The following is a 20,704-nucleotide window of genomic DNA, read 5'->3' as shown; positions in this document are numbered from 1 at the left end:
ATAGTCTTAGACGAATAAAATGAACTCGTAGAGCTATTAAATATGAGTAAGGATGCGTCGCTTGAGTATAACCTCGAAGGAGCAATTGACTATTTTCAGGATTCCAATGATCTAGAAATTAGGGAGATTGTAACTAGTCTATCTAGAGACCCTGAAAACTCTAAGTTTGGGGGTTATTATCACCTTCCTAGTGCCTTACCTTTAACTCTCAGAAGGTCCCTTCACTTAGGACTTGATATCTCTTCCTCGACAATTTTACAAGATTACCTTCATACTCGTTTTCCGAACCTAATGATGTCCAGGAAGAAGTTCAGTCGTTAGAAACCCATCCTCTGGTTGATGTGTTTTGCCCAGGATATGATCCCCAGATTGACTTTGTTTTCCCACCAAATAGTTTTCTTCCAACTGTGGGAACGTTTATATTCCAAATGTGTCGAATATTAAGTTGTGAGACTAAACCTAAATGCTTTAGGAAAATAGAATCGACACATTTGCTTAAGAATGACCACTACTCTCATTGTGGTCAATTATGTAAGTCAAATCTTATTGACTTAGAGGATCCTCAGTTATTTAGGTTATTGTGCGCTTCTAAGATCATATTTGAGTTTTTCCAGACTCTAGGACCTAATGATTCGGATCCCACCTATGAAGAAACGCAGCCAATGAAAATTTTCTATTTAGACCCTTTAGTAGAACCTGAACCTGAACCACAATTAGATATAAATTTCTTAATCAGGAAACTAAGTAAGGGCATGCTAGTCTTGTTCACTTTCTTGGTTCATTGCAGTTTCCTTTGGTCATCTCTATTTAGTTTTGAAGACCCACAGTTATTTCGACTGTTACTTTATGGTTCGAGTTGACTAATCCTTTCCTAAGTCTGGCTGAAGACTTTAAACTTAACACTTCTTGGGAGGTATCCCATGCTCATGCAACACGGTAATATCTTTCCTTAACTCTTTCGCTTCAAATGGTAACAGTTTCTCCTTGTTCATGCTTTTAGTTTCATCTTTAAAACATTGAGGACAATGTTAGATTTAAGTTTGGGGGTGTGGGAGAAACTTTTTAGTTGCAATTTGTAAACTCCAGAGCCTAGAAGTTTATTCCTATTAAGGTTTGCACTAACCAATCTAAGTCGATGGGAACATATTGGTTATAGGAGTTGAGGAACCAATCTGATTAGATGGAAACATCGAAAGAGTTTAGTCATAAAATCACAGAGCTCAGGTGTTAGTAATAACATGATAGTTTCACCGTATCTCGTTGAGTCCTTTTCACTTCTATTCTTATTTTATTTTTTCATTTTAAACTATGTTTCTCTAAGTGATTAGGTGGGGCACACGATTCAAGTTGTTACCACTGCTAGGGTGAATTAGAGTGACTGAGTTACTAAAAAAAAAAGACCGGACCAGTTAGACCAATCGGAATAATTATTAACACTTGGATAGCAATATGCTTGTGTTCTTCCTGTTTCCGTCGCCTAAGCAAGCGTGGAATGCAGGACCCGTGGGAACTATCGTGTAATCTGCTGACAAGAAGCATGCGCTTGGATCAAAAAGATCTATTCATGCCGTTAAGTTAAAAAAAAGGTTATTGTTCTGTGTAGTCAACTGCTGGTTCCCTTGTATTTTCCAGTTTGTTGATCTAGATTTAAGTTATTGACCATTGGTTCCCTTGTATATGCCAGTTGTGTTGATATTAGTCAGACCGGTATCTCAGTCCATTAGGATAGGTTCATTCTGGTAGTGTCCTTCAGACAGATATGTGAAACATCGATCATTTGGTTAACATCAAAACCATCTACATTTTTCTATTTTCATCTCCTTTTTCTATCCATATGATTAGTTTGACTCCGAATATGATGTCTATAGTGCAACTATCTGAGTAGAGCTCTGTCACTTTATATGAATTTTAGTATGCTTGAGTGTAAACTCGTGTACAACAATTGGAATTTCGCATCAGGGTACTTCCTCCTGTAGTCAGTGATTGTAAGCCAACCAAGGAGATTCTTTAGTGCCTTCCAATGTTCTGCATAGATAAGCTAGGGTCTGGAGTAATGGTTTTGTGGGCACACCTCTGGTAAGCCCTCCCGAGATTAACTCGGTTTTATTTATTTTTTATTAGTTTTGCTCGAGGACTAGCAAATAATAAGTTTGGGGGTATTTGATAGACACATTTTTGTGTTTAATTTGATCTCAATACTATATATTGTTTGCACTCGAGTTTGTACTAATTTTGGTGTTTTATGTGTTTGTAGGCACCTTTGGAAAATAAACATTTTTTGGAAAATTCGGCTCGAAAAGTTGGTAAAAGCCCCGGAGGACACGTGTTATTCGGACTCTCACCGTCGGATAGGGGCGCCCCCTTTCTTCTTCACATTTCAAATAATCGAATTTGGCGGGAAATTCTTTCACGTCTGCATGAATTTTGGATTCGAACTCTCGGGCAGTTTTAAAGAGATTCAACAATGTAAATCATTTGGGATGGATTTGGTAGAGCAAAACAGCGTTAGTTTAATCAATTGGATCAACTGAATTGGGCTGGATCGAGTGAAACGGAGCTCAACAGGGAACTGCAGTAAAGAAGAAATATTTCATCGAATATTTGATTCGATGCGTATTGCATGGGACAAGATTTTCTTCTTTACTCAACAAAATTCGTCCCTACCAAATCAGGATAAAAAAGGAAAGACAGCTTAGAAGACGCAAAGAAGAGAAAGAAAATATTCTCGTATCTGCCAGTTTTGAAGAGAAATTATATGGAGTTAACTCGAAATATTTCAATGCTTGTCGAGTATAAAAAGGCATGTTGGGTCGATTAGGAAAGGTGTGGAGAGTTGGAGGTCGAGAGTTGGGAGTAGAGAGGAGAGCGCTGCAGAGGAAGAATCCACCATTTTTCTCTGTTGCTGCTGCTGCTGCCATTAATGAAGATGAAGAACACGAAGAACAGACAGCCAAAAACCGTCGTTCTTCAACAATGACAACGACCAGTTCTTGTGGGTCGTAGTCAGCTACGCAGACAACAGCAGTATTCTTTTATCGTTCTTTATAACGGTGTTTGCAACAATTATAAACGTTCCAAACACCCGATTTTCATCATTTTCTCTTTATTTCATCACTGTGAACCATTTTTGAGCCATAAATAATTATTTTGAGAGCATTTTTACTATGATGAGTTAAACCCCAACACTGGGATGACGGAGGAGGCCGAGCTTCATACATGGGTAATTTAATTAATTCTTTTTAAGACTTTTGCATTAAAAATTAATTGAAATATGATTTGATTAAATTGGGTGTTATTTGATTAGATGGGTCATGCTTATCTTAGGTGATTTTATGTTCCATGCTTAACATTTACAATCAATTTTTTGAGAATCTACTTTGGCAAAATAAGAGTCCATATAACTTATATTTTGAGCGATTATTGTCGAGAATAATTCATTGAGCCCTATTTTATGAAGATTGGCCGAATAATTAGTCCCAGTTCCTCTCACCATTGTTAATATTTTTGTATATATATTTTTATTAAATCTAAAAATTCCATTTCCTTCACAAGTATGAAACGAATCCTTTTATCACTATCTATGACAACAATCAAAAAATCTGTAATCATATGTTGAACCAACATACGCGTACACGTTTGGGCATGCTTTTCACAAACCTAGTAAACGTCTACCCAAGTGTGTGTGACAAGCTAAGTTTTCAATCTAACAGTTGAGAAATATTAGCTTGAATCTAAATCAGGTTTTCATCTAACGGTGAATATGGATTGCTTTGTAACTAAGGAAAAACCCTGATTTGAAGACTATATAAAGGAGACATCTAGCATTGTGCAAAACTAATCCCCACACGTCTGTGTGATACTAGTGCGCTCGCTAGAGTCGATTCTCCTTTAACCTTTCGTTTTCTTCTCTAAAACCAGGTTAACGACTTAAAGATTTCATTGGGATTGTGAAGCCAGACCGATACTACTTTTATCGTAGTTATGTGATCTTATCTTGCATCTTCTATCGTACGAGTACAATCTTTGATTGGCTTGAGATCGTGAGAGTTCTCCGATAGGCAAGATAAATAAGTCACAAACATCTTCGTCTCACTGTTTGTGATTCCTCGACAAACCGCCTGTGTAGTCAGGAAGGATTGTAGAGAGGTGATTGATTAATCTAGGCTGTTCTTCGGGAATATAAGACCGGATTATCAATTGGTTCCTGTTCACCTTGATTTCATATCTTAAGACGGAACAAAACCTAGGGTTTATCTGTGGGAGGAAGATTTATCCTTTGATAGACTTTTCTGTGTGAGACAGATTTTTTTATTATCAAGTCTGCGATTTTGGGTTGCAGCAACTCTTGGTTGTGGGTGAGATCATCTAAGGGAATCAAGTGCGCAGTATCCTGCTAGGATCAGAGGCGTAGGAGTACAACTGTACCTTGGATCGGTGGGAGACTGATTGGGGTTCAACTATAGTCCAGTCCGAAGTTATCTTGGAGTAGGATAGTGTCTGTAGCGGCTTAATACATTGTGTATTCAATCTGGACTAGGTCCCGGGGTTTTTCTGCATTTGCGGTTTCCTCGTTAACAAAACTTCTGGTGTCTGTGTTATTTCTTTTCCGCATTATATTTTATATAATTGAAATAATACAGGTTGTGCGTTCGTGAACATCAATTGGAAATCCAACCTTTGGTTGTTGATTGATATTGATTGATCCTTGGACATTGGTCTTTGGTACCGTCCAAGTTATTCCTTGTATTTGATAAAGACTCTCTATTGATTTTAGCTTGAGTAAAAATCAAATCAAGAGAGAGATATTAACTCCTTGAGATACTTTTATCTAGATTGAGTCTGATTGTCTAGTTGATTCTCTAGCAAAGTATTTCGGAGTTAGTCCATACAGATTGCTAAGCGAAATATTGGGTGGTGTTGTTAGACCCCCGCTTTTTCACTCTTATGTGAGCATTTCCAACTAGATTATTCATGAATTCTTTTGTGGTTAATTTGGTTGAGTATTCCGATTAAATTAATCATGGGCTTTCTTGTGGTTAGTTTAGTTGAGATTTTTTGGATAAAAAATCATTTCCTTTTGTGATTTTTGGTGTCCAAATAAATCATTCTTTTCTCGTAAAAGTAAGGTCGCTCTTGTTGTTCTTTCGGGAATGACATTTTATGGGGGAGAGTTCTTTTTGACCTTGGGCTTAATTTCCATATCTTTGTGGGGAGTGCGACTGTGGAATTTTATAGGGGTGTTTGTGGGTTAAAACCGTTTATGCTAATTTCGGTAATTTCGTGTGAGTGCGGGTGAGAAACAAATATAAACCCAAAACAATGTACTGCACGGGAGTACTTTTGATTCGAGAGATCAATCTGTACAATCCTGGCCTAAACCAAGAAATGGTCGTTCCAGGCTTGTTTCGGTCACAAAGTGAAGGAGAAGGGTTGGTCTTAGGGAGGGAAGCGAAGAAAGTGTTGAGGCCAGAAAGTTGATTCTGGAAGTGTGGGTGTTTTGCGACTTGTATCCGAAAGTTGAACTAGCGAGCTGAATGGAAAGCTACCAGGTGATTTCTGGATGTGTATTATTCTCCTGACCAAAAACTTGTTGTCTTGTGGAAATAGGTGAGACCTATTTATACAAGTCGCAATAAAAAGTACCCTGGTCTCGTATAAGCGGGAACGTTTGAGTAATGGAAGAAATGAGTAACGAGTAACTCCTGGAATTGATGTTTCCGTAATGAAGGATACGTTTTCACCATTACTTTTTGCCATTACTAACCGCCCCGCTTTATGACACTTTCTTGTGACGGGCGTATTGCACGCCGCACGTTGTAAACCGCCAGACCAATACCCTGATGAGTATCCCCCAGTTTGTGACATGTTTTGATGTCTCGAGAGTTTTCGTGGAAAACATGTAGCACTTTGCTACGTTTGGCAAGTTAAAATTGAGAGGCTTGCCGTAGGTAAATAGCATATCTGATGCTAGGCTCGTTTTGGCTAGTAGTTGTGGCATGGTGGCATGCCAGTAGCCGTGGAATAGCGACGTGCTAGTAGTTGTGGCATGGTGGCATGCCAGTGGCCGTGGCACAACGACGTGCTAGTAGTTGTGGCATGGTGGTATGCCAGTGGACGTGGCATAGCGATGTGCTAGTAGTTGTGGCATGGTGGCACGTCAGTGGTCGTGACATAGCGACGTGCTAGTAGCCGTGGCATGATGGTCTGCCAGTGGCCGTGGTGTTGTAAGTGGCGCTGGCATGCGCGTCTGGGAAGCGCGTCTGGGAAGCGCGTCTGGCAAGCGCGTCTGGCATGCGCGTCTGGTAAGCGCGTCTGGCATGCACGTCTGGCAAGCGCGTCTGATAAGTGCATATGGCATGCGCGCCTGGCATGTACCGCATGCGCGTGCGACATGATGGCGTTTTTTGGGAAGCTAGCGCGTTTTTGGGAAGCTGGCGTGTTTTGGGAAGCCAACTTATCATGGCGACCTTTTTGAGGCCGTGGCAGGTTTGAAGCGACCTAATTGGTCGACGGGAAGAGGACCGGCATGCTAGGGCGCGGCCGCACTTTTAGCGCACTGTGGCGGATTTGGTTGCCTAGCTTGTTTAAGCATGGTTTCGACCAACGGGGTCCAGTATACTGCGCGAGGCGCGAAACCCTAATTTGCAAATTAGTTGGGTTTATGAGTTCTTTGCGAGTTATCACAATAATTAGCTGGATTTTGTATGCTGCCACACAAAATCTTTATCTACAAAATGCAGTGTGCTTTCTGTCTGAGCATTTCGTGCAATTTCCTTAACTTTGGTACTTGGAGGTTCATGCTACTCCGCTGCGAGTGAACATAAATCCTTCATGCCATACCGATTAAGGGTTCTGTTGGGTAACATAGCACAGGAAAGTACTCAGTGAGTCTCGTATTGTGAGGTGCCGAAATTTAAAGAGTGTTATGGATAAAAGTATGTTGAGCGGCTCAATAAATATGTCGGTGGAGAGATTAGCACTCACAACACCGCTTCCTTGCAGAGTGACGTCACATCCGATGCAAGGTTTTACGATTTTAACCCTAAGCTAAAAACCACCATCAACAAGGGGTTATCTTGTATCTTTATAAACTCCTTGATGAATGCATTTAGCTTCGGCTTTATGATTGCATCTAAACAAGTTGATATGTGCTTTTCTTTGGTCTTGAAGCATATTCATGGAAATTTCATTAGGATCCCACTGGTTTTCGTACCTTTGCCAATTTTTTTGACAAAAAGGGGGAGAATTAATGTGTAGTTCACACTACAAATACATATGGTTTTCGGATCATTATGTAAGGGGGAGTGGTTTTCATGTTGAGATGAAATTATTTACTAAGGGGGAGTGATACATATCACCATAGTATTTTTGTCAAAGTTGTGATACAATTGAACTTTGATGTTGTGTAATAATACTATGACATTGTATAACAATGATTGAGTGCTTTTGTTTTCTCGTTGTTATGGCTACGAATCTTCAACGACTATGATGCTGAAATGAACATCTATGGAATCATGGGAGTACTTGGAAGTGATGAAGATTTCAAGTAATGTTGAAGAACCAAGGAGATCATGCATGTGGACGAGAAGCTACAAAGTTTTACTTATTTGTAATCCATGTGTATTGATAGTTTTGTCACTAAAATTGACAAAGGGGGAGATTGTTAGAGCATTGCTCGGTCGAACTCGCAAGTGTTGTTATCTCAAGATTGTTTGTCAAATTTAGTTGTCAAAACTATATGTCTTGATTTATATTCTACTTATAGCTAAAGTCTCGGACTAGGATAGTTAAGTGTAGTTGAGCTCTAGACTCCACCGCGATCATCATATGAAGACGAACAACTACTCAAGGAACCAGTGGAACTTCATCGACTAAAAGGTATGTGGAGACTTGAACTTATCTATCACTCAAAAGTCTATCTACTCTATCTCCCACTCGAGACAAAAGTCGTATAAGTATATAGATATCAATTATACACATTTTCTATTTCGAGCGGAGTTTAACTCGCCTATCTATTTCTCGAAATATGCGTTGGTAAGCTTTCGCTTTAGCCAAGTTCATCTTTACTCATGACGAAAGTCATGTTGATATTTAAATATCTTGAAAATCGCTTTGATAAAAAAAATAGATTGTGAATAAAAAATATATAACATCCTCTAAGAATGTTTCAATGATTGAAATGTAGAGTTGATATTATGTAACCATCTTTGGATATAAGCATATATAGTGTGTTCGCACATTAGTGTATAAATCCATGAACCGGGAACCAAGTGTACGGGTACGCATACTGGCGGAAGTTCACGTCCATGAATATCTGCTCAGTTTGGGAATTGACAAACTCTTAACCAGTCACCTTAAGTATGCGTACCCATACACATACTGACGGAAGTTTTCTACCCGATAATTTCTGCTGAGGTTGGAAACCAAAACCAATACGCACACTTAAGCTGGTTACTTTATCAAATCGGTCAGTTCATGAACTTAAACATTTAAATTATAAGGAATGCAATCTTTGCAAACCGTGGCTATAATGTTCATGAATCGATTCAAGTGAATCAAACCGATTTTGTTTCAATTGTGTCTTCCAAAAGATCTAAGCAATTGAAAAACTCTTTAACTAGTTCTTTTGAAGTCATTAGAACTATTTGTGGTGGAGATGAATATGGTTGATATGAAAGTGCTCATATGGCTAACCATTTGGTTAACTGTTGTGAACCAACTAAGTGTATACGTTTAGGTACGGTTACTCAAACCTAAATAAAATACATTTCATTTGTGTATGACAAGCTAAGATTCGATCTAACGGTTGAAAGATATTAGCTTGAATCTAATCAGGTTTTCATCTAACGATGGATATTGAATGCTTTGTTACTAAGCTAACATTGGTTGCAAACCCTGATTTGAAAACTATATAAAGAATAACTCTAGCAACTGGAAAAACTAATCCCCACACCTCCTGTGTGATACTAGTTGTTTTATCTAGAGTCGATTCTCCTTTAACCTTAGGTTTCTTCTCGAGACCCTGTAGGTTAAAGACTTAAAGGAGCGCAACTGTACCTTGGATCAGTGTGAGATTGATCGGGGTTCAACTACAGTCCAGATTGAAGTTAGTTTGTATTAGGCTAGTGTCTTTAGCGGAACAGTGTGTGTTCAATCTGGACTAGGTCCCGGGGTTTTTCTGCATTTGCGGTTTCCTCGTTAACAAAATTTTTGGTGTCTGTGTTATTTCTTTTCCGCATTATATTTTGTTATATAATAGAAATATCACAGGTTGTGCGTTGTATCGATCAATTGTGAAATCCAACCTTTGGTTGTTGATTGAAATTGATTGATCCTTGGATACCATCCAAGTTCTTTCTCTTGTATTCAATTAGACTCGCTGATACTGTTTGCTTGAGTAAGGATTGAATCGAGAAATTGAGATATTAACTCTTTGATATATCTTTCTTAAGATTGAGTCTAACTGTTTAGTTGATTCTCTTGAAAGTATATTGGAGTTAGTCAATACAGATTGCTAATCGAAATATTGGGTGAGGTTGTTAGACCCCCGCATTTTCAGGTAATTCAAAAGATTTGCAATGAATAACGATACCAATAATCCTAGCGATTTCCCTTTTGATTCACAAAACAAGTTTATGAATTTACTTCCTTTAAACGAATGTAAAACTTTTTTGCTAGGACGAAATCTTCACCCATACCCATACATAATCACAATAGCGTTCTTACGATTAAGTCAGTATCTTATATACGAGTTCAAAAGATAGACGTTATACTTCGTATTGTAATTCCTTAATACTATGTCTAACTAGAGTATAATATACACAGCTTCGCAGTTATGTTTTCAATATGCACGACTTGAGAGATATGTTAGGAATGAAACAGTTCAAGTCAAATATTACTAACCTCAAGAGGAAGGATGATGTCGTCGATGTAGCTCTTTACTTCTTCACATTCTTCAAGTCTTCACGTAATACTTGTAAGTCTCATATCCTAGTAACTTTCTAGGTAACCTATACGAAGTTGACTCTAGCATATAATCAAGCGACTCTTTAAATGAGTTTTGATTCACTAAAATATGACAACCAAACTTGACATATCAACGCTTGGTGGGTTCAACCGAGCTATGCTCTAACACCATGCATCGTTTCTAGTTTCAAGCATAGTTGTGATATATGCCCCAGGGCAAAACAATAACGTTTAAAATTTAATGGAAGTATTTATTTTAGTTCTACACCTTTAATCCATTGCGATATTTGGGGTCCATTTTGCACCACCTCTTTAAATGGTTCACGTTATTTCCTAACTATTGTGGATGTTTGTACACGTTGGAATTGGGTATTCCTAATGAAAACCAAGTCCGAAACTCTAAAAGTTTTGAAATATTTCTACAATATGAATCAATATACGCAAACGATTTGAATTATACAAACATGTCTCCGACCTTTGTTCTTCTAACCTTACAATGTTTTCGGTCCGATAGTGGGACTGAAGTTTCACAATGTGAGTTACGAGAATGGTTTCATACAAATAGAATTATTCATCAGCACTCCTGCATCGCAACGTCATAGAAAAATAACGTCGTGGAGCACAAGCATCGCCATCTTTTGGACGTCACTAGAACTTTGTGTTTCCAACCTTCGCTACCTATTCAGTTTTGGAGTGAATGCATCCTCACTACTGCATTTAGGGCTCATTTGGCACCAGTGGAGTTAGATTTCTAGGTAGTTGGAACTACCTGGAAATCCAACCACCCAAAAATTCAACTGCCTCCAGTCGGATATATGATGTTTGGCATCAAAGCTTAATGGATAGAATATATTTATATCCTTCCATACTGAAATCATATCAAATCAGAAAATCAAATTGATCTTTGTACAGAAAAACAAAGAGAAACATTAATCATAAATAGATCTTGAACACTTTCAAATCATCAAACCTAATCAGGTATTATCAAACAACTCAAAATAAAAATCCTTTTTTTTTTCTTTTTAGGGTTTCTGTGATTTTGTTTAATATCGATTTCTCGCAGAACCAACATCAAATATGTTTCCAGATCATAAAAAAAGTTAATCAGATCCATATTTGTACAAACCCAAGATGTATATTTACTAACCACGATTTCTTGGTTCAGAAAAAATTTAGGGGTTGATAAATTCGTAAAAAGATGATGAATAAGGATACACGGGAGAAAGAACGATATTGATTGTTCATGATGTTTGAAAAAAATGAGATTTATGATTTGATTAGCTTCTCTATGGCGGAGGTTTTCAGAGACAAGACAAAAAAAAAGGAAAGAAAAATGGGAGAAAAGAGTAGAGGATGGAAAATAAAGGGAGGAGTTGGAAATACGATGTCTAAGCTGTCAACTTTATTTCCATCGGATGAAGAAAATTGGAATGATGGGAAATTGAAATCCTTCCTAAAAAGGATACGCCAAACACTACTAAATTGGACTACCTCCCCCAACTCCACTCCACCCTCAATTCCGTCGGTGCCAAACACACTCTTATAATAATAATAATAAAAAATCCTACACTAATATTGGGAAAATAAATTCCCACATGAAATGTTACTTCAAACTCCTCCAAACTATCATTGTCTTCGTATTTTGGGTGTTTATATTGTGCCTGACAACGAAAACATAAATTTCATTCTCAATCTATTCCTTATGTTTTTCTTGGTTATCCTTATGGATACAAATGTTATCATATCTATTACGTACAAACAAAAAGGTCATTTATTTTTAAGGATATTAATTTTCATGAAATGTTTTTCCGCATATGTTGATGTTTCAGATACTAAGCCAAAACAACTTTCATTAACATCCTTTTTCTTTGATTCATATTTTTCTTATTTAGAATATGCATCACCTACCTCAATCCCATTATCTAATACCTCACCAACAATATCTACATCCTTACCACAAGTAATAATTTCAATGTCAGCCGATATGTGAAGTATTATTGCAAGTTCTTTGTAAAACAAACCCAAACTAATCACAAAAGAAAATGAGCTAAATATTTATTAGTATTACAAAATCTGAAACCAAAATACTAACATGAGGAATTAAATATCCTTTAAAGATTTCACCTCTTCCTCATTCCTCAGTACAAGGGCTATAAGGAATCACCAACGAGTTAGTTTGCCTAAAAATGACCTATTAGAGGAGCGAATTTTTACAGATTTTATCCACCTTTAATATCTACTTCATGTGAAGTAGTGGGTGATTTTTCACCTTTTTTGTTGTTGTTTTCTTTTTACCTTACCATCTAGGGTTTCTTATAGTTTATTTTCTAATATAGGAAATCAATTGTCGTTTAGAGTGTTTAACACCAACTACTCGTTCATGTCTACAAAGGGAAGCATATTGGGCAAACACAATAAGAAATCTTTCACAAAAGTCGGAATCAAAATTTCTTTGCTTCACAAAAAAATACCTTATTATTTTCAAAAAAAAATAAAATAAATTGGTTCCCAAGCTAGTATTCAGATACCTTATTGTTCGCTGGTAAAGACGGTTTGCTGGTTTTCTGGTAACAAGCGGTGGAGTAGGCAAGTGATCGATGAAGCAAATTGTCTGAATCTTTAAACAAATGTATTGCACGGGAGTACTTTGAGTTCGAACGACCAATCTGTAAGACTCTATCCTAAACCAAGACAATGGCCAATCCAGATGGAATTTAATCAATTGATGATGTGATGTGTTGATTTTATCTGTAAATGATTGATAATCTACGGTTGTGTGTTGAGTCTTACTCCGTTCAGTTGTCTTATCAGTCTTGATTGTCAAATCATATGTTGAGGAACCTATTTATTGCAACACATTAATATCATGTAAGTGATGACAATTGAAGAAGCGTGGACGAATGGGGAAGTGGAAGGACTTGCGTAAACCACTTTCACTTTGCGTGGAAGACTTTGTTGATTGACCATCCACTATTCTGTTTACTCCTTCAACTGCCAGCACGACTTACTCATATTTCTCATCGTGGACGTACTGCACATTGCACGTGTTATAGGCCGCCAGACCAAAACCCTAGTGAATATCCCCCCACGTGACCTGAATTGACGTCTCATGTGAAAGTATGCTTTGCAGACGTATTTTATGTGGTCAACAGTTGACCTAGTCAAACCATGAGTCTTGACTGATGAATTGAATATAGTTTGTAATTCAAGGTTGTGATGGACGAAGACTGAAGTGTCTTTTGAGACATTAATACGCTTTTTGGACTATGAAAGTTAAATTAGGTCACTGATGATTGTGGCATATCATTGTGCTAGCTGAAGCAACAATGATAGTTGAATGACTTGGATTGATAAACATAGGTTTAATGAGATTGCTAGATCGATCATAAACCATTATGATATGTCTGAAAAGAAGTCATATGAAAAATATAATTGTTGAATGATCGAAGGTTCATCTTCGATACACATGTCATGAGTAAGTCGAATGATAAGCAGAAAGATTATAATACTAAAAAGGGTTGACTGATGAACGAAATGTTGCTTGATGGACCAATTGAGTATTGGTTGATAAACCAATAAAATGCTGATAGCTGAGTCAGCATGAAAATATTACTTCTCGAATATTGATGGTTGAATCAACATGAGAAAATTGCTTTGCTGAGCAATTGGTAGTTCAATCAATAAGATATTAGTTAAATATTGATAAAGAACGGGCACCTAGCTCAGCTGGTCATCCTCGTTCCCCAAAGTTTCATGCGTTCCAGGAGGTCACAGGTTCAATCCCCCAATGGCGTAATATTGCAAAAATTAACATGGAAGGTACAGTTAGTTTGCCCCCCTTGTGACACAATCTCAGCCCCCCATCCGGTTCGGCTCCTTTGGCTAGGTTAACCTTGAGGCTCGCTGGTAGGCTAGCACAACAACCTGTTCAATTAATGTAGTAGTATGTCGTTGGAGCTTAGCTTGTTAGGCTTCCAACTAGTTTCATGTAATAATCATTATTCAATAATATTGATAATTGAACCGAATATTAATTAATTAAAATATTAATTGCTGGATCACTATAAAAATATCGGTATTTGAACCTATTCAGAATTATGCTTTGCAAAGCATTAGGTTACAAACCCTAATTTTGGCAGATGGATGATTCATCAATCATTGAGCTGAGAGAGGGACCAGCCATGGGCGGTGATGAACCGACCATGTGGCGTCCAGATGCTTAGCTGAGCATTTACCAAACTCTGTTGCAGAGCAATTAATAATGGATGATTAATCAGTATTTAATCATAATTAAAATAGTGGTTTACTGAGCATTAGGTAGTAAAACCTAATTATGGAAGGAAAAGAAAGCGACCAAGGGTGTAAAAACGACTCTTGGTGGTAGTGGGACCATCTGATGGTGCATGGATCAAATTCTAAGTATTTGGAGAGAGTTTGAACCAAATATGAACTCCAGAAGATTAATTAGGTCATTAATCAGTGATGGAGGTGAGACCGGATTTTGGAAGTCAAAGGACTGACCCTGACCGGCTATGGAGGTGCGCCCATGTCGTCATGTCGTCCGCGGACCAATCCTGAAAATTTCGGTACTTTCTGATGGTCCATCGAGCATTATTTCATACTTTTATGAAGAATTGTCCGGCTGAAACTCTTAAATTGCTTGAAAGACCAGTATATGAAAATATTAAAAAAATATATTTTTCTAATATTTTTTATGGGTCAGTGGTTGCAGGACCACTTGCTTTGCAAACCATATGATCCATGTAGCAATATTTGGCAGAATATGGAAATCATGAGTTTTTGATCAAAAGAGGAAGTCCTTGAAAGAGGAAACCCTAAAAAGGAAAGAGGAGTGGGGACCGATCAAAACCGGCAGCATGGACAGCCGTGTGGGCCCACCCCCATGGTTTTCCTTTTTTTATTATTATTTCTCTCTCTTTCTTCTCCTTATTTGATTCAACTTCCATATCCTTGTTCTTCCATATCTTTGGATGCTCATTTGAGCATTATTACTAAATATATTCGTGCCTTTTACTCGGGGCTTACTCGTGGTACCCTTTATGCCCGAAAGGTGAATATCCATATACTAATCCATGGAATTGAGCTGAGAAAAGCCATGAATTGAAGTAAGTAAATATTAGGGTTTAATTAGTGTATTTTTTCTAGGAATTCAACCGGTGAATATAACAATTAATTAGTCGCTCTATACTAGCATACAATCTTTTTAGGAGCATTTAATTGATGCAAATATGAGTCAGTAGTCATCATGATGAATTCCGAATTCAGAAAAAGATGTTGAGTCTTTTAGATTAATATATGGAATATTAAAATATCTACTTCAGAAACCCTAATATTGTCGTCATATATTATTACGTTTGATGAGGTTACAGAACCGCAGTTCACACTTCTCTTGCGGAACGTGAATACACGAATTTCTGATGTTCCAATGTGATTTTACGAATCTAACCTTCGTCAAAAATCCACCATCAACGCTTGTAATTTATTTCGAAAGAAATAAATTTGTTAGACTACACCCCGTTTTATAGTGTTTACTCTCACAAAGAACCAAATAGAAAAATGGACTTAACTCATAAACTAGTTTTCATACCATAGTGTCTGACCATTTACTACCACCACCAGTTGATAACGGTTAGAGATTAAAGTGTATTATCTATGTCGACCCTGTTATATATCCCGATCATTCAAACACCCCCCCCACACACACACACCCTAATGGCGTGTCCTGCATCAAAACCCCACATCTGGAAAACCATGAATCTTTTAGGACTCACAATGGATCATGGACTGAATGCTTTGGACCATAGGAGAGCGACACTTCATGGAGAAAATTTGGGGGTGCAAAGCATTTTCGTATGCACGTGTGAAAGCTCAAAATATTTTGGCATTTTTTGTTTGCTTTGTTTTCCTCTTTGTTTTGATAAACAATCATATCACATTCCATGCAATTCAAATCGCCAATTACATGATTATCTACAAGAAAAAGAACGTCAAAATAAGAAAAAATCAGAAACAAAATACAAATAAATATACTAATTACAAGTTACTCGTACGGAAACAGAACAAGACAACACAAGAATACTTAATTTTTATAGAGGAAGGATGCCCTCACACTTTTATTCTCAAACCATCTCACGCTATTGACATAATTTTTGTTAATAAAAACCAAACGGTGACCGAGTTGAAACTAATATTTTATGAATATGTTTCTCTTACAAAGATCTATATTCCTGCAAAAAATGAGAATATTTCTGAGACGTATAACACCATCATCTACTAGTTTGAAAATCAATAAGTTTTTAATCGCTGAAATTGATACCGGTAAATTGTGAGGTTTATTATTTCGGAATGCACTCATTTTTAGTAGGTATGTAGAGCTTTTTAGGAGAAATATATCCCTAAAATATTAACTTCAAATAAGATATTATTTGATTTTTATTCAAAAAGAAAAACGTCCAAAATGTGAGATAGTGTGAGAATAAAAATGTGAAGGGACTGTCCTTATTTTTATAGAGGAATGAACCATTCACACTTTTATTCTCACACTATCTCACACGTTGGACGTCATTTTTTATGAATAAAAATCGAACGACAACGGATTCAAAGCTAATATTTTGGAGGTATGTTCCTCTTACAAAGCTCCACACGCCCACCAAATTTAAGTACATACCGAAATTATAAACCATACAATCGACCGGGCTTAATTTTAATACCCAAATATTCGTTGATTTTCAACGCCTCATCTTTGAAGTAGTAGATGTTGGTGCTATACTTCTCGGAATACGTTCATTTTTGGTTGGTATATAAAACTTCGTAAGAAAAACATATCCCCAAAATATTAACTCCTTGTTGTTTGATTTTTATTTACAAAAATAACGTCCAATGTATATATGTGGACCGGAAATAAAGAGAAAAGATAGTATTGTATAAAAGAAATACGTGGCCTTCACCTATTGGGTAAAGGGTGTGGTGGTAGGTCAGATTTGGTGGTGGGATAAATGGGTGAATGATTATTATTATTGATTTTTTTTTTTTCAGAAACAAAAAGTGAGAAACAGGCTAAAGTGCATGCCCCCATGCCATGACTTTGATACATACATGAGTGAACTGTGTAGAAAAGGATATATCAAAAAACCGATTTTTAAACAACAAATACCTCAATCAATTAAGGTGATATTTGATTCAAAATTACTAAAGGGTACAAGTACGGTTAACTTATCAAAAACAAACAAACCTCGTCAGACTTCTTTCACTACAATGTCACTCACTCCCTCTGTCATGCAAGCATCTCTCTCTGTCTGACTCTATGAAAAATATCCAGCTAAATAATCCCAACTCTCCAACTAGCCTTTTGCTCCTATTATACCGATTTTACCCCTTCCTTTTCTTTTTCTCTTTTGTATCATCATCTATATTTATCTCACATCCACGTTTTCCAATCTCCCCTCCTCCTCCTCTCTCTCTCTTACCAGATCCCTCGGAGGAGATGCGTGTATTTTGAGATTTTTTCTTCTTCTTCTCTGATGGGTTCGCATTTATGAAGAAAGACAGACGTTTTGCAGCTATGAAATGAAGAGGAAAAAAAAACCATTTTTATTCATCTATTAAAACCATTTCTTAGATTTTGTTTGTGTTGAGTTATTAAAGGAGTTAGATTTTTTTGTCCGTCTTTTTTCTTCTTATATATAAATCTCATTTTGATAAAATCCATAAGAGAGAAAACTAAAGAAGATGGGTGATAGTGTAGAGAAAGAGTGTGTTTCTGCTGCTTCATCAATGTTTAGTGTTGAAGAGTTGAATGAGATAAGTGGGTCGAAGAGAGGATTAGATTATATAGAAGTAACATGTGGTTGTACTAGTCATAGATATGGTGATGCTGTTGGAAGACTTAGGGTTTTTATTAATGGTGATCTCGAAATCAGTTGTGAATGCACCTCTGGTTGTCAGGAGGGTCAGTTTTTATAGATCTTTATACTATTATTATTACTTTTTTTCATTTTTTCTCTGTACAAATATTCTTGTTTTGGGTTATGGGTTTTCTATGTTTTTCTTCTAAAAATGCATGACCTATTTGATGTGCATTATTAGTACTTAGCTAGTGTGGTACCAAAGTCAGACATAGGTCAGAATTTGATCTTCACATTCACTGGGTTTGTCTTTAGAGAAGATTAGTGTTTTCTTATTTGTTTATCCATGTAATGTATGTGGATTTGTCCAAGTGGTGAGCTTGATTTTATGTAACAAACAATCAAGTTTTAGTGCTTAGTGTTGCATTATGTGTGTAAAGTTGTGTGTTTCTTTAAACCATGCAGACACAAAGATACCTTCTTTTCTTTTCTTGCTTTGGAGGGAGGGACTAGTGGTTGGATATTTAGGGCAGTGAAGACAAGAAAAATCATGTTGGTTACTCTAGCCATTTTCTAGAATGATGTGGAATAGTTTATATCCTAGTTGCCAAACCTGGCGAGGCGTATAACATGGCAAGAACTCAGAAAACTTGAGTTCATTTCTAGTGAAGGTTTTTGTTTTTTCAAGTCATCACTTGGAGATGTTACTCAAGTTTAAGAGGTATTCATATAAGTTGGTGGTCAAGGTGTTTTTATAACCATTATACACATGGAATATAAGCTCAATGCGACTGGCAGAAATTTGTCTATGGTCTGTATGATTGTCACTTATTTGTGCTGGACTTGTGATTTCTCTGTTCTTTACATGACTTTCTCGATGATTAAAGGGCTTTGGATAGAGTGTTTGGATAATACTTTGTAACTGATGTTAAGGACATGATTATAGGTATTTTATGATGCCCATAGGTATCTAATTTTTCTCAAAATCTTACATAGAAACTTGATCACATTTGGCAACCTCATTTGAATTTCATGAAAATTTGAGTTTATGAACACTTTAATTGCCATGTATGCTGCATCAGCATTTATCATTACTTTCTCCTTCTTCTGCTCTTGTTCCATTTGTATATGATTTGAGAATTCCACTCATTGTTTAATTAGTTTGTCCCCTTTGATGGATGTATTTTTTTTTTGGCATATTTATAATGGATGGATGTTTACTGTGCTACTAGATAAATTGACGCCTGCGGCTTTTGAAAAGCATTCTGGACGAGAGACTGCCAGGAAATGGAAGAGTAATGTTTGGGTCATTAAGAAGGGATCAAAAGTTCCTCTGTTCAAGACTGTGCTGCTTAAATACTATGAACAGGCACTAAAAGAGACTAATAAGTCCTCCCTAAGATCCAAAAAGGGGCGGCCTTGCCATCGGGATGAGTTTGTTAGCTGTACTGAGTGTAACAAGTCGCGTAGGTTCCATCTAACTTCCAAGGAAGAGTGTCGAGTTCACCATGATGCATCGGTTGACGCTAACTGGAAATGTTCAGACCTTCCATTCGACAAGTAAGTTCTTTCATGACCTTGTCAAATCATAATGAGTTATATCATCCTGAAACTTTGTAATGTGGAGGTTTTCGTTTAAGAAACGTTAAGGATTTATGTCCTTGTCAATGTGGAAGTTTGCTTTGTCAGTGGTAGATTCAAACATGGATAGGATTAACTTTTATGTAATAGGCGCAACATCTATTACTTCTCTGCATAAAATTGCCATACACTTATTATCTTGCTTGCCCGGACATGCTTCAATTTACTTCCCTTCATTTGTTCTCACAATTTACCATCTAGGTTCTGCTCAATATTTACCTAAATGCAAGTTGTTTTTGGTGTAATTCTTCCTTTGAGTGCAAGCCTTGAAACATAATACTCCTTTACACAAGACTAGAAATGCCTGCTTGGTCATCTGAAGAGTTTGATGGATGCTTAGATGAAACATATTACCGTTTCCAAATTAATTAATTATACTTGGTGAAGGAATTGGTTACTGGGTTCTCTTCAACTTGCTTTTATTTGTTTTAGACAAATTACCCAATAGGTTTTACTGAGTGGATCTACTGGTGCTATGTCAAATGTTTTGAGATTTAATTTCCATATATTTCGAGAATTGGGAGTTGAAATCATTTTTATATCCGGTTATGTCATTTATAAAGTAAACCTTTCTAATTTGATATTAATGGGATGGTTATCATTCAGATCTGCGAAGCTAATCATAGCTCCTCCTCCTGATATATTTGCAGTCCTATATTTATTATTTTTTAGCCAAGTAAAAGGTTTCTTTCTCCTTTTTGTAAAATTGACAAATGCTTTTGACAACATATAGCCCATCATATAGACAATCAATAACATTATAACTCCATACCATTTAAACTCAATTCTGAATAAAGTGGCGATTCTTTCTGTTTCTATTCTTCAGCTTATCTTGTGAGGATGACGAAGAGCGAGCAAGTCGTAGAGTGTACAGAGGCTGTTCTCGTTCTCAAACATGCAGTGGCTGCACTACCTGTGTTTGCTTTGGGTGTGATTTGTGCCGGTTTTCAGACTGCAACTGCCAGACTTGCACTGATTACACAAGGAATGCTAAACCTTAAATCTTCAGAGTAAACTATTTCCTGGACAAGGTACTATTTCCTTGTCTGTCTTTTGGGTGGGTATGGTTGCTTTGGCGTTGGCCTTTTCTTTTGCACAGAGCTTTAAGTACTGTCATATCCTAACATCAACTGATGTATTCAGTCAGAGTTACAGTTTTTGCTGTCCTCATTATAGCTGATTTTAATCTTTAAATGGAGTAAATTATATTTATTTTCTTCTGACGTGTTTCT

At 36.9% G+C, this 20,704-nt stretch overlaps 1 protein-coding gene across 1 annotated transcript; it reads left to right on the top strand.

The window, feature by feature from the left end:
• Positions 1–17,369: 17,369 nt before the first annotated feature.
• Positions 17,370–20,695, top strand: LOC113315226 (protein ULTRAPETALA 1-like). Its single transcript, XM_026563532.1, has 3 exons — positions 17,370–17,935; positions 19,064–19,391; positions 20,299–20,695. Exons 1-3 carry the CDS (start codon positions 17,716–17,718, stop codon positions 20,471–20,473), a joined length of 723 nt encoding a protein of 240 aa, XP_026419317.1. The 5' UTR covers positions 17,370–17,715; the 3' UTR covers positions 20,474–20,695.
• The last annotated feature ends 9 nt before the right edge of the window (positions 20,696–20,704 follow it).

This window comes from Papaver somniferum, chromosome 10 (genome assembly GCF_003573695.1).
Source record: "Papaver somniferum cultivar HN1 chromosome 10, ASM357369v1, whole genome shotgun sequence".
Classification (NCBI taxonomy): Eukaryota; Viridiplantae; Streptophyta; class Magnoliopsida; order Ranunculales; family Papaveraceae; genus Papaver; species Papaver somniferum.
This window is presented reverse-complemented; position numbering and strand designations above follow the sequence as displayed.

Bases quoted from the DNA above. Each gene is read 5' to 3' on its own strand.
- LOC113315226 (XM_026563532.1), top strand. From the start codon at position 17,716: ATGGGTGATAGTGTAGAGAAAGAGTGTGTTTCTGCTGCTTCATCAATG. The intron at 17,936-19,063 runs GTCAGTTTTTAT...CTGTGCTACTAG, and splicing joins CACCTCTGGTTGTCAGGAGG to ATAAATTGACGCCTGCGGCT. The intron at 19,392-20,298 runs GTAAGTTCTTTC...TCTATTCTTCAG, and splicing joins TCAGACCTTCCATTCGACAA to CTTATCTTGTGAGGATGACG.